Consider the following 26,401-nt stretch of genomic DNA (forward strand, 5'->3'; position numbering starts at 1 on the left):
TCATGATTCTCAATTTGTAGTTTACAGCAGATTTAGACCTTTCCGTGCAAGCTACGCAGGCTTGCATGGAAAGGAGCGACATAATTGTCTTATCCTCTGATTAATGTAGTGAAATCCTTCATATCCTTGTTCATATATTAAAATTATCGACGACAAGTCATGCATCATTTTCCCATCAATTATGATTCTATTCTCAGTCCCCAGTCAAAGAGTTCTCCATCACAGCAGATGTGCAGAAGACAGAAGAATCGGCCCCATTCAAGAGTAGCTTCTCCATCAAACCTGCTTCGGGATTCAGGAGTGTCCAGGCACCCAAACCCTTTGTCAGCAACAAAGGCCCACAGCCATACAGGTGCGATTTCAAGATCTATTCCAGAGATGGAATTTGGGGAAGGAAATCCAGGGAATTATTTTGTTTACCAAATTGGCATAAGAGAAAACCTCTCAACCATATTCTGCACAGTCCTATGTTAAAAAAAAAATCTGCTACATAATAGAAATTTTATGTAGCAGTCTTTTAAAAATGTGGAGTAAATTGCAATGTGATATCAGGAAAATTGTTCCTTGTAAAAATCATCAAAATTCATTTTTATTGTCTGTTTTCATTTTATTACAAATCTAGTCAATCAAAAACACATATCGCATGTAAAAATCCTGCATCGCATTCATTCAATCCTTTATCAGTTCTTAATCTCCCATTCTCTCTCCTCTTAGACCCCAGCCAGCTCCGTCCTTGACGTCATCATCGCAGGAGGATGACATCCGAGAGCGGGTCAAGAAGGAACGCTCTGACTTCTTCCGTAAGAACTCTGATCCGAAGGACATGCCCGTCTTTGGTTATTCAGGTAGTGACTAGAGCCATGCAGATGTGTGTCCGGTCAGGTGACCATATAAGGAGCAGTGTCATGTGACTGATCACATGACCGGTGAACATTTGCTCCTTGTACAAAACAAAACAAATCAAAGAGTAACAATATAGGATGGATGTATTGGGCTTTCTCTTAATGATTTCCATCTTTTAATTTTTTACCCACTCTTTTAATTATTGTTTTAGTAATGTTGTGAAAAATAATCTAACCGGCTTTGTGTGGTTGCAATTTAAGAGTTGGTTAACCCTCCTAGTGTGTAAAGTCTATCTGGGATAGAATAACCTTGTATACATATGATTCACCGGACCTATTCTAACTTTGTCAACCCTAACTTTTATGTAACATGTGTAAGGATTAGATTTAATCCGTGCCTGAAATTCCAAGGCATAAACTAATAAATCCGACTTAAAGAATCTTCTCTGATATTTTCCTTAATCTCTTTCAGATGTGTGGAAGATACAAAAAGAAGAAAAAAAATTCTTTATGCCCTTTCCTTTCCCTTAGAATTTATTAAATATCCAAATTGTGATGTTGAGATACAAACCTCGCTCTAAGGCATAAGATCCTTAATAGCCTTACTCCATGAGGAGATGCCCTCCTCTTTATTTCCCTAGAAATATATAGGATGGTACATGTAGGGCGTAAGAATGGACCCTTCCCCGGACAAGTTTTGAATGTATAAAAAAATGCTTTTGTGCTCTTTTTCATATCATCACAAAATGACAACTTCTAAACTCTTATGTGTGGTATGTGCGATATATAACTCAGGATATGAAAATATATTATATATTGCACTACATTACATTTTGTCATAGTAAAAAGGACAATATATCATCATAGTAAAAGGGACGATTTTCTTTGACACCACGAGACATGGTATTGCTGAACAGTGATATCTGTTGTGCATGCATGTTTTTGCTGTTGAATTTGCATATTCTTAATTTCAGAGAACCCCTTAACTTCTTGAAAAAAATTTCTCCTGTCATTTCACTTCATATTTTAAAATGCATTTGTTCCCGAATCCCTCATTCCGCTTTGGTGTAAAATCATATCAGTTTACTCTGTTCAGTCATAATTTTTAGAACATTTTTCTAAAAATAAGTCTCTACTACACATAATGCCCCACCTTCCATAAGTGGAGTTGAACCAACAAAAAATTGTAAGCTTCTGCCAAGCTATATTAAGAGGGAAAGCTTTCTTCCACTTAAAAGGACTTGCTCAAAGCCAAATGATCAGTCTATGAGTCAATTTTGGATTGAGAAAATCCACTGCAGTTGGATAAGAGCTTGCCTTCTAAAGAAACAGATCCTACAAGCTTCAACATAATTTGATCATCCCCAGTTGATTAAAATTTTTCTATATTTTTTACATTCTGTATTTCATCTCGGGGGTTGTCTGATAGTAAATTTCATTAAGATCTGCGAAGCATTTCATGAAAAGAAACAGTCAGTGATTTTTAATGACTATTTTATAAGGTACTAAAATCCTAGCATCTGATTGGCTGAGAGCCTTCTATGTCATGGAAATCACAGACAAAATTCTTCATGAAAAACTCCCCATGTGTGCAGGAGATCTAATTTGCCTTCAAGTTTCAACTCTTCTAAATTGCTCTTTCAGTAACATTAACAAATTGCCACCAATCATCTTCCTTGAATTTTGCATAGTAAATCACTTCTCTTGGGTGAAAGGGAAGCTAACATTCCTGGGCCTCATCGCACAAAGAGTCAAGATAGGTTCGAATCAAACTCTAATGCGATTGATCTAAAATGCTTGTCTCTTACCCACACAACTTAAGATCAGTTGTATATTATGTTTGATTTGAATATATTGTAACTCTTTGTAAGACAGGGCCATGTACATTTAAAGCAGCTGAAGTAATGCAAATTTTAACATTAATTTCCCAACATGCATTGCTATTTTCAGCACAATCATTCCTGTAGTTATAGAGCAAAGTACCATCTGCAAATGGACATTTATTACTGTAACTCCTTCGTCCCTCCTCCCCCTCTAACAATCTTCCTTTCAATTTTTCACACTTTAATCTTCTCTCTATCTACAGGATAAACATGAAAGTGTATCATTCACTGCTTTCACATGAATAAAACATGAATTTTAAACCCATTTAAGAAGGTTGATCGTGTAAAAAAAGCTTTATTTAGGTTAGCAGATGGCAATGCACTTTAAAAAGATGAGAAAACAACATTCCTATTTAATAACACAAAGGAAAATATAGTTTTCTTTTAAAACCATAATGCTACAATACAAGATGCCATAGCTTTGTTTATGCCATAGTCTGAAGTAACATTTTGTTTGTAAAGATTAATATATTTGTTGAAAAGCATATATTTGTGCTGCTAAACAAGTCTTTCACGGCTACAGATATATAAACAATTATTTCTATTTCATAGGGAGTGAAAACAAACATTTTTTTACAGAATAATATCCAAGTATATAGGGCTTAGATTTGGAATCTGCATTCCATGGTTTTTTTTCCTGCAAAAATGATTTTCTAATCCACATGTACAAATTAAAAAATGAAACAATTTTCAGGCTAAATGTAAGTGTTACTTTGTTTGAAATTTACATGCAGAAAAAACAGGTCATTCATGCATTTGTATCTAGTATAGATTTTCTTACTGAATGTGGACAGATAATAAATTACAGATTATATAAAATACATAGGAGGAAATGAGGGTTGTAAATTCAAAATTTTCTACATATTTTTGTGCCAGTATATATGGTATGTAGGTTTTGTACTGAATGTCTCTGTAGATTTAATTTGTGACTAATGGACATGTCTTGATGTGGTGATACTGTGTTTAACATTTAAAGGGGTGATACCAATTCTCCACCCCGTCTTGAAATGTTTCCCTTGCTTTTCTTTTACCTGTTATTTTCATATAGTTTTTTCCGTGTTGATTGATGTACTTTTTTGTGCACTGTAGTTACATTTTAACAATAATCTCACTACTTGGTATTGTCATGAATTTGAAGAAAATTCAGTTTCAAACTTTGAAATGTTGATTTTCGAACATTGAATGGATTAGAAAAGATTGTAGGAAATATATGTAGACTCTTATATTCATAGGACCTTTGATTTAGTTCAAGTTTAACTCTTTTTGTAGTTAGAGAATATCTTTAATTATATTTTTTAGAATCCATACCATTATCCTGCCTTTATTAATCTTGTACATACAATCCATTTAGATTTTCTATCATGATATAATTCTATAATAAACGTTGGTCAACAACTCTCCTTATTGCCTTATCTTCTTGCTATAAGATCACACAAGTTAACACCCATTCCATCTAAAGTTGTATTCATGCTTTAAGTATTTGACAAACACATTTTGAAAGAAATCTAGTATCATATTAATATTGACTGCTCATGAAGGCACTAGTAAAAATTATTGCCCAGCTCAAATCATTTTAATCGATGTACATGTATAATCCATATGGTACAAACTGATTCTCTGATTTATACCCAGTATCATGAGCATTTACATGGAAAATTCTTTTGATTCTTGAATGACGATGGATTGCTTTGTTCTTTCCCATCCTTTATGTAAATATCCAAAATGCCTGCCATATTTACATCAATCTCTGTACATAACTGCTTATCATTCTTTCATTCATTCATACCATATCATGTCTTTCTAATGGACGATGAATAAAAAGTGAACCTTGAAATCCACGTCCACGTTCTCTGCAGGCATTTCTTTCTTGAAAAAGAGGCAAGGTCCCACCAAACCTCAAGCCAACAAATCAATTTGGAAAATGAATTAGAAGAAAAAAAAATAATTATGTATTTCCATGACAAGATCATCCTCTGTTTCAGCCTATTGACTATTGAATTCAGTGATTCCGTAGCCTTCGGATAAATCATCCTTTGTCAAGATGCAATGGTTTAATATCTGATTTGTCATTTCCTTTCAAGACTGACACAGAATTCTCGTACTAACTAATCGCAAATTAAAAACAGCTTTAATACATGTAGCATGATAATATGCTTATTAGATTCATAGATTTGTATCTCTGTCATCTTTTTCCAAAAATATTTGTCATACTACGTCTTGAATTCCACAGGATATATGAAGGATTTTATAAAGTAATTTAATTTTGACCTAGTATGATGAAACAGGTAAATCAGCGTACACCAAATTTTTATCTAACCATGTTCACAAAGACTTAAATGAATGAGCCCTTATTGTAACACTTTGGTCAAAATCCAGTATTCGGCAAACTTGCTTCCCCCTTACCCCCATCCCTATTGCAACTCGCCCTATACCATGATCTTCCTACATTCTACAGTGGCATCATTCATCTCTACATCTCATATGCTTTATAAAACATACATAAAAAATCTATAACATACTATATCTTACTATGAATTTCTTGTCTTCAAGTAACCCTGCATCCATTCCTCATAAATAAATTAAAAGAAATTTGCGGGCTGTAGTTAAAGCCAATTAAGGTCATAAAGCCCTGATTATTCTTGGGCTGATCTGTTTGATTTCATATGGAGCGATTGCTCCTTTTTCCCTCTTTAAAAAAAAAAAGATTACACCAGTTACGTTTGGTCATTCCTAAGCAAAATTAGTTAAATTCTAATAATGTAGTTCTGGAGTGGAAGTTCATACACAAATCGTTGCTTTTGATGTTGCATTTCATCCAGTAGCAATGACCTAAAGAGATTTTTGTTTATTCAGCCAATTCCTCTGATTCAACTGAATTCTGTCAGAAATTTTAAAAAGGATTTAATGTGCCTTTACCCTAGTTGGATTCCGCTTTTCATAAGATGATTAAGAGGAAAAAAATAAAAAGAATTCAGCTAAACTCTGATTTCAGATATTAAGAAATGACTTAATGTGCCATAGCCTAGTCAAGATCCTGAGATGCTTTTCATAAGATGATAACTACATGTAGGAGAAAAATATAAAAAGAATTCTGCAAAATTCTGATGTCAGATATTTAGGAAGGACTCACTTTGCCTTATAACCAAATTTGGGTCCAGTGTTGCTCTTCATAAGATGATAACGAGTCAGATTCAGACCGCTTGTAGAAGTGAATTTAGAAGATTCAACATGCATGCCTCTAAATACACTACAGTCGCACCCATGGGACGGACAAAAGCTGTTATTTCTCTCGGTTAGGAGTAAGTTTTGTTTATCTGTCGCATTTTGCTTTCGTACATCCGTGATTTGATTATGTATTTTATGCTGTGGGACCTTGCCTCTTCTGTTGTCTTGTGTACTGTGTGGTGACAATAGTCTTGTGAATAATACTTGATCGTTGGTGCTCAAAAGTTCTCACATTCATGCCACTTTTAAGTCTATTCCTAGCTGTGTTGACAAGTAGGCTGGCACACTGAGCGGAATATACTGCAGTAAGTATAGAAAGCAGTCTCCAACAGTTCATTCTATCGAGAATTAAATTGTTGATATCAAGAAATGCCATTTTGTTTAAACACCTATGATATCTTGAATTTCAAGTAAAGAAATTTATTCTTGAATTCATAAATTGCATAGTTGATATATAAAGAAAAAAAGAAATGAATGGTAATGACTTGCTGTACGTATGTTGGCATATGTAGGCTAAATCCAGCTGTGACTACCCCTGAAGGAGTTATGGCTGTCTTCGTTATTTCAGAGAATTTAACAACTTGATTGACTTTCAGTATTTTCACACCTGATTTTAAAAGAAAAATATTTTCATAATGCAGCTTTTAAAGGACAAGATATAAGTAAATGTGGATCTCAAAAATGCATGTCTTAGCAGCCACCTGTCCAATAGTTGCAACATGCCTTTGGTGGCTCCTGAAATTGTCTCCCATTTGAAAGGAATATGTGTTAGAGAACCTGTCTATAGTGACCACATTTCCTGTTTCCACTGAGTGGCCATAATAGACAGGTTTGACTGTGTACATGTAGATAGAAAAAATGAATACAAGATACTATTGAAAGTGGCAAGGATATGGGTGATTTTGAGATAATGTGGAAGTATGAAATCGGTCCTGCTGGTTTTGCTCAACTGTTGTTGAGTTTGCCACTGATGACTGTTGTTCTTGTTAATGGTGCTTCAATAAGCTTGGGCTCTGTGCACCAATTTGTTGCAGATATCGGGGGCCTGTTTCATAAAACCTGTTATAACAATGCTACAGAAATCACTCAATTTGATTGGCTAAGAGTAAACTTGCCATAGAAATTGTGCATTTGCTATCATAACAAGTCTTTATGAAATGCAACCCTTGTCTAGAACTGATACCTGTTGAAAGAAAATGTTTTAAAATTTTGTGGTACATGTACTTCACTTTTGAGGATTAATCTCCTACAGGTTTAGGATTTAGGAATAGGTTTATAGAAATGATGATGATACAGTGTGTGGAAGCAATTTTATTTGAATGGTCAATAGCCTGAATATTTACCCTTTATTAGAAGAAGGTAACTACATTTAAAGAAGTGTTGGATTTTATAGCCAAGAACTGCATACCTGAACTACATGGATCTTTCTGCTTTCTCTCTTTGATATCTCTACTTTTCCTCTTTCAGGCTGCTCTAATTTCTCTCTCGTAAAACTGCATGAATATATACAAACATTTAGTCTTTTACTCAAAGCAAAGCAAAACATCAGGCTGTATAGATCATATGTGTAGCCACCTTTTAGAGATAACAAATTCAATACCTTGGCCATCTTCAGCGACGGGAAGTTTTGTAACAAATGTAATGATCACATTTCCCTCATTAAGAATAAACATAAAATGAGCTACTTGGCTAGGAGCAAGTTAATTTTTTTTTTTGGGGGGGGGGGGTAATCCTTCATTGAGTGTGTTTTATACATTTCCACAATCCACAATCTGCTCTGTTAAAATCTCAACATCAATCATTTGCTCTAAATTATTCCCATGAATTTTAGAATGTCACCCTCCCCCCCCAAACCAAAAAAAATGCGAGCAGAAGCTTGAAAATGCCATCACCTCTCTCTTTTCTCTTTGAAAGTATAGAGTGCTAGTTAAATACTAGTAGTGTTTTCTTACCCATAGCTTACAACCACCATGCATTCAGCCATGCTTCATTTTGTCCACTTTGAATGGGATAACATGTATTTTCGGTCCAGCAACATTTCCATGCAGGATGAAATGATGGTAGATTTTAATATAGGTAGATAACCAGAGCATGGGGGGGGGGTAATGTTTGGAATACACATTGCGTCACATAACATTTGTTGTCATAAACTCTGTCCACCCTAGTAATGGTATCAAATTGTGCATGAAGCCGATAGTAGCATCTCTTCCACCCCCTTCCACTTTTCCCATATCTGTCATTAAGTTCCATTTGACATTATGTATCTTAGAAGCAAAATGACATTGAACATGTTCATACGTGTATGAACAGAGCTCAAGCTTACTACATATAATTGTATCCCATGATCCTTTGTACCTTACGTACATAAGCTTTCTTTCCCATAATAACCTTGGCTGAGCTCGTCTCTCCGTCCAACCATCCACCCATTCATCCGTCCATCTTTCCTCCTCCACGACCATCCTCATGTGGAGTTGTAGTCGCTATAGCATCAAGGCAGCCATCTTGGTAAGTGCGACCATCTTAGAAAGAGAAATGAAAGTGAATCGTTTACACACTGCATGCTCTACTTACTAACTACCTGAGCCGATGACGGTAATGTCTAGAACCATTTTTGTCTCTTTTATTTCAATGTTCATTTGTGATATTTTGTTCGTCTTGGGTTAACGTAACCGAAATCTTTTCATTGATACGTCATTAAATGTTTTACTAAAGCATGGGTATAATCATGACATGAAATTTTTTAAAGCACGAGTTAAATCTCATTTTAATAAGGAAAAGAATTAAATTTATCTGTTAATTTATTGGAAAAAAAAGACTAAACCAAAATATGTTTGAAGATTACATGTATCTGGGATTGATTAATTGTAATAGTTAAAATCACACCTTTAAGCTTCATTATTTCATGTAATTTTTACCTTATTAGTTATGTAATTTTTTAGTTTGATTTGCATAGCATTATAGTTTTTATTATTTTGATCATGATTATTATGCATTGTCCTATTAGGATGCATGTCAACATGTAAGTGTCATATACATTTTTGGTAGAAACTCATTGGCCCAAATTCACAAAGGTTTGGAACCATGCATAAGGGCGATTCCATGATCAGTTGCATTCCACTTTTATGTTTCTTTTCTATTACTTGGTGCTGCCAGTTTTACAGTGGTGAGTCTTCTGTCAAGTTTATACTGTCAATTTAACTTGACAACCAAGGCTTTGAAACAATACATACAGAAATGCTGCAGTATGTACAGTATATTAACGACATGGCATTCTCAAAATTGGCCAGTCGCATTACAAAACAGGGCATGGAAAAAGTGACTTTTATTTTTTTTTCTTTCAAATCAAATCACTTTTACAAATTTCATTACCTGCAAAGCATGACTTACAAATAGATGTCTCGAATAAGACATTTTATTCCGGTATAAAGCAACTTTGAGTTTCTGACAATTACAGACTGAAATGTTGTTCAGACCACTTAAGTCCACTACTGTTTTACTATTTAACCATGGCAGTGCCATCATCCAAAAAGGTTGATGAGGTCACTCAGCAGTAACTGACCAAGTCTGACAATGCGACCATTTGCGCTCATGAGAAAGCACTCTTCACTGTATTGAAATAAGCAGGAAAGCACATATTGCCTGTGTATTAAGAGAAATTTTACAATTGGATCAGAATGCATATGGTACACACACAGAGATTTTCAAAAGAAGAGTTCAACAAATCAAACTAAAGAATTTGAGCCCAGTAGAACAATTAGCAATTTAATTTTCGCTGACTCTGTGTCTACTAAGAAAAAGGAGGTTTTACAATGATACTTTCCAAGTGAATTTGGGCCATCGAGTGTGTGTTTGGGTGTGAGAGTGTGTGTTATTTACACTTTGGACCTTGAACATTGATAGATTTCTACTAGTTGGTTGAAATTATCCATAAACGATGATGTAAACCTTATTAAAATGTATTGAAGTTACATGTAGCATCGATAATTGTTAGCTGCACATGTATGAATAGGAATGAAGATAATTGGTATTGTTTCCTACCTTTGTTCTTCATAGTATAAACTTTTGTGAAATTAGGCTTGTATGAAAACTAGAGATAGTTTAGAACAGTTTGATTGTGTAGTTGTGGCACATTTATGAAAATATGCTTTGAAAAGCAAAAAAGGAAATGACTACTGTACACAAAATACAACCTGAATTTAGTATTAAGAATGAAAAAGCATATCTGCATTGCAGATAGATGTAGAAAGAAAAGAAATAGGCAATTAGGCATGTTCCTGTAACATTTAAAGCAGGATTTTCTGTAAAACAAGACTATTTAAAATGATAAATAGAGGTCAAATTGATTTGCACAAGTGTGTTTGTGTTTTTTTTTTCTTGATATAACCTGCACCCTAATTAATCAAAACACTCAACACTTTTAATTTGTTGTGAGCATGCCATTCAAAGACATCCCACTGACTTTTAATTCATAGAATATGGATTACTTCATAGCTCTATGTATTATCTCCTCATGCTGTTTTTAAACATTGATATGTAACCAGCTACCATGCATGTTTTCACAGCTTTGTCAAATTTATAAGCATGAAACAATTATTTAAACAGATATACCTCTTGATAAACAAAATTATGTACATGTATGGCTTCTTTTCATATATTTTTGCCTCATTTTAGAAATATTAATCTTGATTTATAGAGTTATAGACTTAAATTGGATTGATTCATAATTTGTTTGAGTTACATTTTAATGTATTCTTTTTGAAATTTGCCCTGCTAGGCAATACTGTTGAAATTTTTTAGTGACCTTCAAAGTGTAATTAATGTTATATTGTTTCTATAACAGCTTCTGAAGAGTCTTTGAGGGTGGATGACAATGTGGAGAACCTCTGGAGACAGGTGGAGCACCCTAGCCAGGAGACAAGTCATTCTCTTGGAACCACCGACGTAACTTCAGGGGTGCAAAGGAGACAGAACAAGAGTGACGTGGATCCAGCTAACAGGAGAAGCTTCAACTTAGAAGAGGAGCGGCAGAGGCTAGAGAAGTGGCAGAAGGAGCAAGAGAGGATCCGACAGGAGCAGTATGAACAGGAGCAGAGGAGACTCCAGGAAGAGCAGGAGAAGGATCTTCAGAGGGCGGAGTATGAGAGCAGGAGGAAGCAGGATATGGAGCAGCGCGCCATGCAGGAGAGACGGAGAATGCTGCAGAAGAAAGCCCAGGAGGAACTGAAGAAGAGGGAAGAGGAAATGCTGGAGAGGGAACGAAAGGAACGAGAGAGGAGGAGACTGGAGCAACTGGCTAGGGAAGAGGAGGAGGAGAGGAAAAGAAGAGAAGAAGAGCGCTTGCGAGAAGAGCGGGAAGAGCAGGAACGATTGGAGAGAGAACGCATTGAGAGAGAAGAGGCTGCAAGGAGACGGGAGGAGGAGCTACTTCTCGTTCAAAGACGGAGAGAAGAAGAGAAGAGGGAGAAGGAAATGGAAAGACAGCGGATAAGGCAAGAAAGGGAAGCCAGGGAAAGGAAAGCTCGGGAAAAGATAGAAAGGGAAAAGGAGGAATATGAACGTTTATTGAGGGAACGGGAAGAAGAAAGGGAACGTCTTGCTAAGGAAATGGAAGAAAGGGAACGGACTGTTAGGGAGCGGGAAGCAAGGAAACGCGAGGCACAGGAGGAAGAAGAGAAACGTGTTATGAAGGAGCGGGAGGAAAGACAGCGGTCTGCCAAAGAACGAGAAGCTAGGCTACAAGCTGCTGTTGAACAAGAGGAAAGAGCTCGAGCCAAGAAGCCATTCACAGATGAAGTCATCAGGCCACAGGTCCAGCAGTATCAAGAATCAGCACCACCTCCATCACGTCATCACCATCAACCCGACGAGGATCTCCTCCGAAGAATCCGGGAGGAAGAGAGGGAACGCATCAGACTGGAAGAGCGCGACAGGCTTCGGAGGGAGTGGGAGCAGCTCGAGCAGGAGAAGAAAGAACAACTGGAGAACCAACGGAAGGAACGTGAGGAGATAGAACGACTTAGGCAAGAGCAAGCTGAACTCAAGAGGGAACGAGAAAAAATTACCCTTCAACAGCAGGAAGAACTTGAGCGCTTGGCCAAGCAGCGAGAACTCTACTCTAAATCTATGAACAATGTTTTTGATAATGAAGATGTAGAAAGGAAAAATAACTACAATCGGAGGAAACAGCATGGATCTGAAGAAGACCTGAGGAAACCACACTTGTCGAAACCCCTGGGAACGGACATCATGGAAGGAAGGATGGTTCCAGAGAGAGATTCCCAACCGGTGAAGTCATACATGGCAAAGTACAAAGGTTGGTGGATAAATTATCTTTAGAAAATATGGTTCGAATTCCCAGTTTCTTTGATGTTTTTTAACCTGTTGGGGATTAAGTGGAATAAGTCTTTTTAATAAATCTGTTACCCATTGAAAGGTTTGTTTGAAGGAGCTATTAGATTAGTATAAGTTATGAATGACTCTTCAAGATGGGGGGGGGGGAGTCACAACAATCAAATAATACCATATATAATGTCAGAATAATTTTTCTAACAAATTATTAGAGACTGGGTTCCAAATCTCAACACTATGCATATCCATCTGCCATTTCCAGATGAGAACATTCCAACGGAGCAGCATTGGCTTGTTGAGGAGGCTAAGAGACGCCAGCACGGCCCCTTGGTGTCCGGCAAGGATATCAACTCTCTCCCTATCCACCCCAGGAATGATAGCTTGGACCATGAACCTGTCCTGGAGAAGAAGGTGTTCAACCAGGAGCATGCAGCACCCCCATCATCAAGCACCAATCACAACAACGCTAATAGCCATGGAAAGGACTATGTGAAAAATGGTAAGTTGTCTTTTGACTCTAAATTAATGCATCTCCTGGCAACTTTCAGACAAAGTAGAAGTCTCTACTTTGCCCGGCAGTGTGGGCCAAAATTGTCTTTTTCTTCATTCGAAATTGCTAGATAATTTTCTTAACCTCATCAAGCACCAATCACAGCATCACAATGTCATTAGTAAACTCTTTTTTGGGGGTATTTCTTATAGTTTGTATACATCTACATACTGCAAGTGTTGGTCAGCAGTCATGTTCATTAGAAGTGATATTGGATTACATGAAGAATGCATGATAAACTAAAGTCATCTACAAACACACACACCTGCGATACTCATTTTTTTTTCGTTGTAGAACCTGTTGGCTTCGAACAAGAGATTCCCACTCGTATCCCACCACCAAACAGAGCCCAGGGCTCTGCCCCACGGACAAAGCAACCAACTCACCCCCACGAAGAGCCGTCACCAACGTACTCTGACACCAACAGATGGGACGCACCCCGCCACCATTACGAAACCCAGCCGGAGTTCAAGCATGTGCAGCGGCGCATGCATGGCGGTCAGGGAGACGCCGAACGCAAGCAGAAGATGCACAATCGTCGCTCCATGCCAGACTTGACGCAGGATCAGGGGTTCGCTGCTCCCGTGACGCGGATTATGGATGATCAGCGCATCCCTCGTGGGCCTGGAGGTGGGCCTGCCGCGAGAGGAGTGGGACCACCCTCGCCCCATCACGGGCAGCCAAGGGGACAACCTCCACCTCAGCATGGGGCACTTGGAGGGGACCAGAGGAGGCAAGGTCAGGCACCTGACAGCTTGATCCAGGTAAGCTAGTTCCTTGTTACGTGTGTCTGTCTTGCTTACCAGTTAATGGAGGGTCTGAGATCCGTCTTGCTCCTTTGGCCATTGGAGAAAGAGTTGCATGTAATAGTAGACCGGCCAAAACGATTTTTTATACTTTGGACGGCAAAATTTGTTAATGCTTGCTAATGCTTGGCATCCCAGCTAAAAGTCTTGCAAAAATACCCAGGAATAGCGTATGGCCGGATGCCAAGCGCAATTTTGCGTGAAAGTGTCATTTTTAGCGTAAAATCTGAAAGACTGTCGAAAATCACGCATTTTGATATTTTGACGGATTATCATCATATTTTTGATTATCTTTGATATGAAACTATTTTTATTCAGAGTTTCAAATTATAAGTCTACTAAATATGCATTTCAAATTTGAATATTACACACACACATATGGCACAGGGAAACATAAAACCGCGATTTCCTCGAAATAAATATTTGTGAAAACTATCAATAGTTTGAAGTTTTTTTACGCAACATAAATTCTTCGATTTAAATGCGTTTATCCATCGAATGTATAGTAAATGTTCTAGTGCCACAAATATTAAAAGAATTTTCAAGTAAGATGGAAGATATCTCATTTTATTTTATCCGAAAGGAGACAATGTGCATTTTACCAGGTGCGCATTTTGAAAGAAAAATTGAAAATACCGTACATTATGTACATAATGACATGTATAAGTACATACCAAAGCGAGTTTTTATTTACATGTATAAGTCCATAATAAATCGAGTTCTTAATTGGATAGCACAATTTGTCAATTCCTTGCATCCCAGCTAAAAGTCTTGAGGAAATACTGAGGAATAGCGTACGGGCGGATGCCAAGTGCACTTTTGCGTGAAAGTATCATTTTTAGCGTAAAATCTGAAAGACTGTCGAAAATCACGCATTTCGATATTTTGACGGATTATCATCATATTTTTGATTATCTTTGATATGGAATTGTTTTTATTCAGATTTTCAAATTATAAGTCTACTAAATATGCATTTCAAATTTGAATATTACACACACATATATGGCAATATGAAATATAAAATCGTGATTACTCAAAATAAAGGTTTGTGAAAACTATTAATGGTATAATGTTTGTGTTCCGCATCTCAATTTCGTCAAGATTTAGTGCTAACCGAATAAATACTTAATAATTGTTGTCATGACACATATAGTGAAAACAAATATTGAAATAAGATGCAAGATATATATCATTTTATGTTATATATGCGAAATATAACAATGCACATTATTTTATCAGATGCACATTTCTGATAAAAAAATAAACAGCGCACAATATTACATCGATATTGCACATAGCTTATATCAGTGCGATACTCGTCATGATATTATATAGGATTATGTTTGCTTTTGTAGAGTTCGATCTTCTTGCTATTTCCGCGAATGAATTGGTGCTGAACTTAAATCTACCTGTGGCGATATTCAGAAATAGGTCTGATATTTAATTTGCCGTTACCATGGTAGCATTAATTTTACAGGAATATCTATATCCAAAATCATGGAAAACATACATGTATGAATAAAGCGATTGAATTAGCATTTTTAAACCACTCTGTCAATCTACATTTTACTTCAGTTATTTGATTATCAAAGTATATTTAAAAAATGGCCGTTGCACGGCAGTAGGGGAAGGCGAGGTAAGTTGTGACAGTTTTTGCTTTTTGCATGTTAGAATTGATATGATTAATAATCTTGTCGAAATAAGTACCTTGCCATGAAATTTTAATTCTTCTGAATTATTTTCCACCTATATATAACTTTCTATCCCCACACTGAAAGTCACCGTGACCTTTGAAAAAAAAACGATGTCAAATGGCTCAACTTGCCCCATATATGGGGTAAGTTTGAGCCACCTTCTGGGGTAAGTTGTGCCACAAAAACGATGTACAAAATGTATGAGGGGAGAACCAGCATGTCAAGTTTTTGTTTAAAGTCTTTTCACTTGCTAATTAATACTAACATCCTTTAAAATGAGAAGAGCAGTCATGTAAATTTGCTCCTTTCAGCCAGCATTTCAATCGATTTTTATGGTTTGTTTGTTTTTTAAGATACATTACCATTACCATGGCTCAACTTGCCCCATGCTGCTTGGCTAAACTTATCCCAGTCCGAACTTAGTGCGATAATTTTGTATCCACACATTTATTATGCATCCATCATATAAAAGACTATGACAAGAATGAAGATCCATACCTGGACTAATAATGTTGTTATCATGTCTTTATCATATTTAAACACGTGTGTGTTTATAAAACACTTATCTATTTCACACTCTTTTTTACTTTTTTGGCTGAAATTCATATTTTTCCCTCTAAAAACTACTTTTTGTTTCGAAGTTGAAAACAATGTGGTGGGGTTAGGGGTCATGCTATGGGTCATCAATACATGACACCACCACAATGTCTGACTCATTCATTATTGGCCTGGGGCTGGTGGCTCAACTTGCCCCTATGCTCAACTTACCCCGCCTTCCCCTACCTATTTTTGTCTCGCCGGCATACTAGCAGAGCAGGACTAAAGGAGCCACTTCTCCGGTGGAGGTGACGGTAGTTTTGATATAACAGCGTCATATCAACCTTGAAGTCTTAACCAAAGTTATATTTTTCAAAATTTCATTATTACTTTGAACGTATAAAAAAAATTAATGACACTTTAATTTAATGACACTTTAATATTCATGTATTACTGCACAAGTTTTAGATCACATGATTAAGGTCAAAAGTCATTTAGAGTCACTGAAATTAGGCCATATGGGGTATTTTTTTAAATGTCATCATAACTTTTTATTTTTATTGATCCAGTTAAAGATTACACTTGAACATAAGGTTATTAAAGTATCATCGATTATTTTGCACAAATTTCAGTTCACATGATCAAGGCCATACGTTATTTAGGTTCGATGAGTATTGGATGGCGTTTTTGTGAATAACTATTAATTTCAGTTGTTTCTAATGTCCTGCTGCTATAATTATTAAGTTAAAATATGAATAATAAATATTTTTTGGTCTTTTGCATTGCAAATTATAATGTTCATTCAATTCATGTTACTTCACCAAAGTTTTTGCATTTGCTATTATCACAGGTCCATGTTGTTATACATCGTACTCTAAGACGGGGGCCGGACAGCCCGACCCTGCAGCCCTTGACATAACAATGCCCTTTTGGGAAATGCAGTTGTACGACCATCTATATATTACAATATATGCGCTGGACGCTGGTCATTAGCCTTTAGATTTGTTTGTCATAATGGTCGTGCGATGGCATTTCCCAAAATGGCAATACACTGTGATGAAATGAGCTTTAAGAATTGAAATGTGAACTTTAAAGGACAAGTCCACTCCAACATAAAATTGATTTGATTGAAAAGAGAAAAAAAATCCAATAAGCATTACACTGAAAATTTCATCAAAATCGGATGTAAAATAAGAAAGTTACGACATTTTAAAGTTTTGCTTAATTTCACAAAACAGATATATGCACATCCTGGCTGGAAAGCAAATGAGGGGACTATGACGTCATCCACTCACTATTTTTTGTATTTTAATATATGAAATATGAATTATTCTAAGTTTCTCCTCATTGTCAAGTGATACAACGATTAATTCCTCCCTGAGCTTGTGGAATTAGCATTGTTTTATAATATATGGTTCAGTCAGGTTGGTCCTAATTGTCATATAAAAATGAAATATTGTATAATTCAAACAATAAAAAAAAACCAAAAGAAATAGTGAGTGATGGACATCATCGACTGACTCACCTAGTTGTGCATATCACAGTTTTGTTAAAAATATAAGTGAAACTTTAAAATGTCGTAACTTTCTTATATTATACATCCGATTTTGATGCTATTTTCAGCACTATGCTAGTTTGATTTTTCTCTATTCAAGTCAGCATTTTCCTGGGGTGGACTTGACCTTTAAGAAACTACTATTTTGGTATTTCAAACATCATTTTCCACAGATGAAAACTCTTAGCTCATGCAAATGGTTATTGGCCGATCTATTTTAATTTTTGGTCATATGAATTGTTCATTTAACTGATTAAAGAGACCTCAGTTGCATGAAATAATGCCTTCTACATTCTAAAATGGGGGAAATGAGCTACGGACTGACATAAGCCTTTTGATAGAGGATGCATGGAGGTGATGGGAGAAACTTGCCCCCCCCAAACAAAAAAAAATCAAGAAAAGGCATGAACAATTGAAGCAAAATAATCGAAAGCTTGTTGGGGAGGGGGCCATTTACTTATTCATTAATTGTTATCTGTTATTTAAACATCAATATATATTTATTTATTCATTATTGCCTCAATTGAATGTAATTATTGTAATTTCAAACATTTTTTTCTTAATAAACACAAATTCTTCCCTTGTTTAAAACGATTGGTCAGTCAGCTGCACTCACCAGCAGCGTAGCTAGGATTTTATCAACAGAGAAGTACGGGGGCGGGGCTTGGTATTTTGCAGGGGGTACCAAAATAGATTCTCACAAGCACGATTAAGTATCTGACAAGTCCTATTTGAATAATGCGAGCATTTTTTTTAACATGACATGAAATTTAGAGCTGAAAGTTAGAAAGTTACACAATTCGTAAGTGTAATCATGAACATGATTCATATTTAATTGTAATGTTAATTTTTTTATATTCTGACATTAAAACGGAGCATTTAATACATTTAAAAAAAAAGATCTATAGGCTATTGATGCGAGCGCGAAACGCAATCTGATTTTTATATTCCAATTCGTGAACTGGACATTTTGATGAAGTTTGAAATAAACAATATTATATATCTGTTTAAAAAGAATCCAGTACAAGCCGAGTCGTTTTTTTTTTTTTAGAAACGAAACATTCCAAGGCGCGATAGCTCAATCGGTAGTGAGGGGATTTCGAATTCCGGTGGCCTGGGTAGTAAGGCATTTTAATCCTCATTATAGGTCCCTCGGAGAGTACCTTAAGCTATCGCTCCTCTAGTTGCTAGCTTAGAAGCATTCACGCTTTCTTAGCAAATGAGGTAATTAAATAAAAATCGTCAAATCATGAACAGTGATCAGTATTTAATTATAGCATTTGATGCGAGCGCGAAGCGTGAACTGAAAATTTCGAATTGAATGAATGATTTTGAACATGTTTTTAATGTGGAAAAAGATGAATATCTTACTAAACAAAACCGTTAGCGCAAAAGCGGGATACTTTCAGCTCCATGTAATCCTTTCGGACACTATACATGACCTTAGACAGCGGGGGAGGGAGGGGCAGAGGCAGTTGCGGCCAGAAATTTTGTAATTCGTTTTTAAGTACTTATTCATGTTATGTTTATAATTTACAGTAAATTCAATTTTACACTCAAAATGCCCCCCCCCCTCCCCGATAAATTTTGCATGTCCCGTTTCGGAAAATATCTCTTCCACCTTACTTAAAAATTATTTTGACATTTGTGACATTAGAAACGATCGATATTCAATAGATGAACCAATTTAAATCGAAGAATTTTAGTTGTAAAAAAAACTAAGAGCTATTGATAGTGTTCACAAACTTTTATTTCGAGTAAATCACGATTTTTTGTGTCATATTGCCATATATGTGTGTGTAATATTCCAAATTGAAATGCATATTTAGTAGACTTATAATTTGAAACTCTGAATAAAAACAATTCCATATCAAAGATAATCAAAAATATGATGATAATCCGTCAAAATATTAAAATGCGTGATTTTCGACAGTCTTTCAGATTTTACGCGAAAAATGATACTTTCACGCAAAAGTGCACTTGGCATCCGCCCGTACGCTATTCCTCAGTATTTCCGCAAGACTTTTAGCTTTGATGCAAGGAATTGACAAATTGTGCTATCCAATTAAAAACTCGCTTTATTATGGACTTATACATATAAATAAAAGCTCGCTTTAGTATGTACTTATACATGTAATTATGTACATAATGTACGGTATTTTCAATTTTTCTTTCAAAATGCGCACCTGGTAAAATGCACATTGTCTCCTTTCGGATAACATAAAATGAGATATCTACCATCTTACTTGAAAATTATTTTAATATATGTGGCACTAGGATATTTACTATACATTCGATGGATAAAAGCATTTAAATCGAAGAATTTATGTTGCGTAAAAAAACTTCAAACTATTGATAGTTTTTACAAACTTTTATTTCGAGGAAATCGCGGTTTTATGTTTCCCTGTGCCATATATGTGTGTGTAATATTCAATTTTGAAATGCATATTTTTTAGACTTATAATTTGAAATTCTGAATAAAAATAGTTTCATATCAAGGATAATCAAAAATATGATGATAATCCGTCAAAATATCAAAATGCGTGATTTTCGACAGTCTTTCGGATTTTACGCTAAAAATGACATTTTCACGCAAAATTGCGCTTGGCATCCGGCCGTACGCTATTCCTGGGTATTTTTGCAAGACTATTAGCTGGGATGCCAAGCATTAACAAATTTTGCCGTCGAATCCTTATCTAGAGCACTTTTTGAGGTTTGGCCGGTCTACTATAAGCACAACAGTTAGGAATCAAACACATTTCCTAAATGGGCACCTCTGATTGGATGAAAATCAAGTTGATTTTGATCTTTGGCCTTCTGTTTGATTGCAACTCTCTTTGCAATGGGACTCTTAAAGGAGTCAGGATATGAAACTATAGAAATTGTATTGTTCTAGAAAATATGGAACTCCCTTTTTTAAAGGGACTTTTGATGCTTATATAGCTTTTGTGCTTGCACTCTTCATTGTCAAGCACTCATTTAAAAGTCATTGATTATACTCTGGTATTTATGTTAATTTTGATAACGTACTTGTATCTGCTGCAACGAATTCTGGTTCAGATACTGCAGAAAAAAAGAAGTAAAACATTGAAAACAATGGACCTCAAATACATTGACAAGTCGTTACATTGCTGTTGATCCTTTCAGGGGGAAATTTATGACATTTTTTGTGTCCCATTTACAAGAATTTTTAAAGAAAATTGTCATGAAATAAGTTAGTTTCTACTAGGTATCAGATATTGAACAGTAGGCCCTATACAATCATTCAGTTTATCTTCAATGAGACTTCACACTGCATGTAGTTTTATGATGGTTTGGATTACATATACAATGTGAGAACCGGTAAAAGAAAAAAAAATGACACTTCACAAATCCCAAATTAAAGGAAAAGACATGAACGCATAACTATTATATATGGCCTGAAAGAATATGTTCTCCCAAATAATTTGATACCATATTTATGTGGTATGTGTTAATGCTTGGATGATCAGGAGGTATTCTTTTCAGCGATGTAAACATTTGCGCAAAAGTAAGGCATGACTGCAATAAATGAATCCAGATGTCAGTGATGTCATAATCCTACAAGGGTTGCTTTAAAATCCATGTCAAAACACCTTTTCAATAATTTACATTATAATTGCTAATAAACACTTTTTAGTATCAATTCTCAAGTTAATTTCATTGAAAAGAGCTTTGCAAATATATTTACTAACTCATGTAGGATACATCATTGCCAACTGGATTTATTCATTGCAGTCATGACTTACTTTTGTGCAAATCAAAATATACATTACTGCAAAAAATGCCTACTGAATACCCAAGCGTGAAGACACACCACATAAATATGGTATCAAATTATTTGTGAGAAGATACTCTTTCCAGCCATATGTGATGATTATGTGTTCATCATATAATTTTCCCTTAAATTTTAGATTTTTTTTTTACTCACACAGTAGTTCAAAGTTCCTCTTGTAAATTGGGACACCAAAAATGTCACAAATTGCTCCTAATTGTATGAAACTATGGAATTTTGTACTTAAACTTGGTCCTACTCGAATGAGGCTGCATTATGCATGTAAAATTGCATTAATACTGCACCAAATATTCAACATATTTTAACCTCCTACGTTTGTAATGTCTTGTACATGAATGTACTCATATCTTAATCAGACAATATATACATGTAACTTGTAATTATAACACTCATCTATATTAAGTTGTGGCACTGGAATGTTTTTAACAGACAATTTAGAGGGGCATGCCATTTCTTTGAACATTGCATGAATATTTGCTTCCAAATAAGACTTTTGTAAAGACGATAAATACCCTTTCAGAGCTTATAGTTAATTGTTAGTCGTAATTCTTACAAATATGAAAAAAGAAAAAAAAATTAAAAAGCAGTTCAATCAATATCAACTTTAGTAGGGGTTTCACTTTATATCCTTTTGATCTGTGGATATGTTTTGTGTTTTGTTCTTTTAAATGGCATCTCTTTGTGGTTAATTTGTTTTACCAAAGTGGAAAACTAAAATGAGTATTTCTAATTTCAGCTAAGGATTTTAAGTTTGGGATATCTTAACTTCACTTTGAAAATATAAGCTATGCCATTGGTGTAACTTATCTTGGCATAGAATATCTTTCATACACTGAGAAGAGTTAAGATGTCAATTCATATGTCAAATTTAGATTTCAAATTATGATTTGAGGTTGGCAATATCATAACTCCATTTGACCACATCGACAAGTTATAAATAGTAAGCTATGTCATCGGTGTTACTAATTTTGAATGTAGAACATCTTACACCGAGCCGCTCAGAAGAAGGCCTGTAGTGGTGGTCAGGAGTCTCCATCTCGGCCTTCAAGCTCTCTCTCTTCACAGAGCGACAGGTAGAGGTCCCATCATCGATGATAGAGGGCAGGCTTTTCCCTCTTTGCTGCTGCTTTTATTTTCTCACTCGCCCACTTATTATCCGACAATATCCATACTAATGAATCACACCCCACATGCAGTTAGAGTTAACCTTGTCAGGGTAGTGTTTTATAAAGCTGTCTGTAACTTACAAATGAATTGAGGAATGACTGGAGCATGTTCTCATGAGTATTTAGGTACCTAATGTTGATTAAATTTGACTGGATGTCAAATAAAACATTTTTAGCCTCAATCAGTGCTTCCTAACAATGAAAATTCTGGTCTGAAAAAATAAAGTGTAAACAATAACTGAATTTATTTTAAGCGATCAAGAATGTGATTTAGCACATCAAATTTGCTCCAATCAATCTAAAATTGTGTGTAACTTGACAAACTGCTTTATGAAACGGTCTCCCCGAGTACTGTAGTCTTTTATAAATATGTGTTGCCTTGCATCCTGTCTTACAGGCTATTGCAAAGAAAGCTTACCACAAAAGAAAGAAAAAAAATAATGCTGCAAAGTTAACCTCAAAGTGAATGTAGTAAGCCACTAAAACATTACATGTAGTACCTTTCTTTTTCATGTTAACCTGTAACCTTTAATGCAAGCGATAGTTGAGCAGATTGCAAGCAAGGAACCTGAATGTTGCCTAGATCCCTTCACTGTGTACGAGTATGTCCATGTGAAATGGAATCAAGTGTATCTCTGCATGTATTGAAGTATTCCATATATTCAGCATACATTATCCGTCAGTTCTGTAATACATGCACAGTGGTGCAGCAATTCTGCAAAATGTTATTAACTTTCATGATTATTTTTCCTTTTCTCCTTTAGTCACTGTTCTCTATAGAGGTTATCCTTTGGTTTCGTTCTTTGGAGAAACTAAGTTGTAAAAACTCTTCCCTGCACCATTAATCGTTCAATTTCACCTTTTTTTTCTTTGTTTAGCGGGTGGCATTACTCCCAAATGTCAAGAATCGCAGATTAGATGCCATTAAAGAAGATTTTTTTTCTCATCGAAAGGGTACCAAAAACTCTCCCACAGACTCATCAAATAGTCCACCTCTTTTTTATCTCCTCCTCCCCCAGCCTCATGATCATCGAAGAACGGGCCCCAAGAGCCCGCCCACCCAAGTAAGAGCCAATCGGGGTCCTCCTCCCTCCTCACCCCAAGGGCGTGGCCCACCCAGACAACAGCAACAACAGCGACCACCGGCGCAACATGCCCCAGGGAGGGGTCCTCCGGGCCAAAGGGCGTCGGCCTTTCAACAGCCCAGTAAGAAACCCCTTCCCGGTCGGTCCGTCAGCGGCAAAGTCCAGTGCTCGAATTGTGGCAAGTCGCTGGGGAGGGGTGCGGCCATGATCATAGAGTCTGTGGGCCTACATTTTCACCTTGAGTGCTTTAGGGTGGGTAGTTTTTTTGTGTGTGTGTGCCCTGATCATTTTTAGCTTCCCTGACACCTATCACTTAGTCCAGTTTAGTCCGTGTTAGATAGAGGAAGGCTGAATTTCTCCATAGTCAATACATGTATATAGCGGTATAATCATAAATTTTCTCAGTGGCTCAATTTCATAACTATAGTGCCAATCTACTCATGAGGAAATGATCTCCTAGGGCCTGTAACACAAAGCTCAGCAATGATCGTAGAACATTTTTCTACGATTAATTGAATTGACTGCCATGTACAATCGATCGCGAAAATCGAGCAATTAATTAACCGCTAACCTTTGTGTTATGGGACCCTGAGTAGATTGGCATTATTGTGTGGAATATATGAGTATCTCTCTTGGCTTTGGGACAGGTAACTTTCCTCTGTCAAACAGGGACCAAACTGGACTACCTATCACTGTACTCTTTCCATAGAATGTTTAAGAAATAAACTGAGCTTGACAATTGAAACAAAAATAGATAATAGACCATAGAAAAAAATAGGATGCTTCTTTTAGTTGCCATTTCAAAAAGCTGATAAAGGGAATGTCCAGCATGCCATCAAATTGATTTTAATTAAACTAGAAAAATGAGAGAAACATCAGTTTGATAAAAATCTATCAAAAGAAATTTCTCTTTGATGGATATTTATGAGCACTATTCCCATGGTAGTTACCATTGGATAGCAAAATTACTTTAATAACAGGTTTTGTGCAACAGGGCCCTCGTATGCTGGAGTGTTGACTTGGTAGAATGTATCCCCTGTAGTTTATGATCCATGGAAGTGTTTCTCTTGTGAATTAGTCTAGGGTTACTGCTAAAACCAGTTTTGCACCTTACTATCACTGTCTTTCCAGTACCTGCATGCACTGGTATAGCCAGGTTGCACCTTTGGTCATTCTTTGGTACCTTACATCATGGAAATTGCACCTTAGATAATTGCACAGCTTATCAACTATGTGGGTCTTCATATTAAGCTCAAATGCTAGAGTCACACCAAGGAAACAGACTCCAAACCAAATGATGGAATGTCATTGGACAAAATGTAATATTTTTGGTCGGTCTGGAGTATGTTTTGCCGATGTGACTGGGTAGTGAATTCAGTGCAATGATAATGTGATATGACTACTGGGCCCATCTTACAATGGAAAACCAACAACGTCAAATCTAAAATACATTTTTGTTCAAAATATTTTCTAAAAATTATGTATATCCATACATTCACTTTCATTCTGGACAATTCAGCATGCTTCTCTTTTTTTCAAAAGACATTGAGCAAATTTCCTGTAGAAAAAAAATATGACATTGACAGATTTCCATATTGCGATTGAATCGATCAATCGTAACTCTTTGTAAGATGGGGATCTGATCATCATATCAATTATGAATTCAAGATTTATATTTCAGATGTTCTTGGAAAAAAAAGCCAAATTTAGTATTTCATTTTATGTTGTCAAACTGGGGTCCCATTTCATACAAATGAGTAATGATAACAATGCACAACTTTTATAACAAATTTGCTATCATCCGATTAAATTTCAGTAGCTTTTATGTTATTTCTAAATATGTTATATATCAAGTTTTCTGATACAGACTTCTGGAATGCAGCCAGACACTGAAACTTTAACAAATGGGTTGTCTTATACCATTGCTTTCATTATAAAATTCTTTGTTCTGAAAAGTTTTAGAATTACCATAGTCTCATGCACATTGTGTTTTCAAAGCTTATTCAAATTAAAATGCATGCCAGCTTGAAAAGATATACATGTTTATTTAATCAGTTAATTGCCTCCCCTTTAAAAAAAAAATAAAAATAAAATAAAGGATAACGGTATGATATTCTTCACATAGAAGCAATTCTGTGCTCATTCCATTTTGTAAATTGCTTGTTGGCTATCATAATTCTTTGAAATCTCAGCATTTTCAATTAATCCTTTATTCGTTGAAGTGGTACCATTCAAAAATTACTTTCTTGCACCCCCAACTCCTGGAAATTCTAAATTATAATAATTTCTTAATTATTTTAACTACAGAAATTATGTGCATGACAGTCAACTACTAATGTTTTTGGCTTGTTAAGAAAAAATACATGAACCGTTAAGTTTTGTATTTTAACAGATGTCTTAATTGTTTCCAAAATATTTTTGCACTGTATGTGAAGAAAACCTTTATCTACATATATTTATAATTGAATATCAACATTATTTTACATAAATCAGCACTTGTATCAAATAATTGTACACTATGCATAACCAACATAACTGGCTTGAGTTTTATCTTCTATCAATATATCGGACAGAAAATTGTGAACAAAAGAAAACTTAGAGAGTGAATTTTCTGATATTGCGGGCATACCAGTAGCCTTTCGTCATTCTGTTCTTGTCATATGACATTTTCATTCAAATTCCTTCCTCAAATGATATTTTTTTTTTTACTTCTTTGGTCCCATCTATTTAGTGCTGTGTCTGCAACATCCAGCTCGGAAATGGAACTAAGGGTACTGATGTCCGGATCCGAGCCAACAAGTTACACTGTCAAAACTGCTACAGCAATGACGCTGGTAAGATGACGACCTCTTTGTTCTGTAACATACTCAAGCCACCCCTGTAAAATTGTGTCTGC

At 35.8% G+C, this 26,401-nt stretch overlaps 1 protein-coding gene across 6 annotated transcripts in view; it reads left to right on the top strand.

Moving 5' to 3' along the window:
- The window catches only part of LOC121426430 (trichohyalin-like), a 100,124-nt gene that overhangs the window by 70,297 nt on the left and 3,426 nt on the right, over positions 1 to 26,401 (top strand). For 3 of the 6 annotated variants that reach the window (XM_041622768.1, XM_041623133.1, XM_041622991.1), the window contains 7 exons: positions 198 to 352; positions 715 to 845; positions 10,791 to 12,263; positions 12,561 to 12,797; positions 13,143 to 13,612; positions 23,440 to 23,757; positions 26,237 to 26,339. In XM_041622768.1, the coding sequence (XP_041478702.1) occupies positions 198 to 352; positions 715 to 845; positions 10,791 to 12,263; positions 12,561 to 12,797; positions 13,143 to 13,612; positions 23,440 to 23,757; positions 26,237 to 26,339 (2,887 nt within the window). Of the gene's footprint in view, positions 1 to 197; positions 353 to 714; positions 846 to 8,954; positions 8,970 to 10,790; positions 12,264 to 12,560; positions 12,798 to 13,142; positions 13,613 to 23,439; positions 23,758 to 26,236; positions 26,340 to 26,401 lie in introns of all 6 variants that reach the window. The other 3 variants (XM_041622849.1, XM_041622920.1, XM_041623060.1) reach the window with 3 other exon arrangements.

This window comes from Lytechinus variegatus, chromosome 1 (genome assembly GCF_018143015.1).
Source record: "Lytechinus variegatus isolate NC3 chromosome 1, Lvar_3.0, whole genome shotgun sequence".
Taxonomy (NCBI): Eukaryota; Metazoa; Echinodermata; class Echinoidea; order Temnopleuroida; family Toxopneustidae; genus Lytechinus; species Lytechinus variegatus.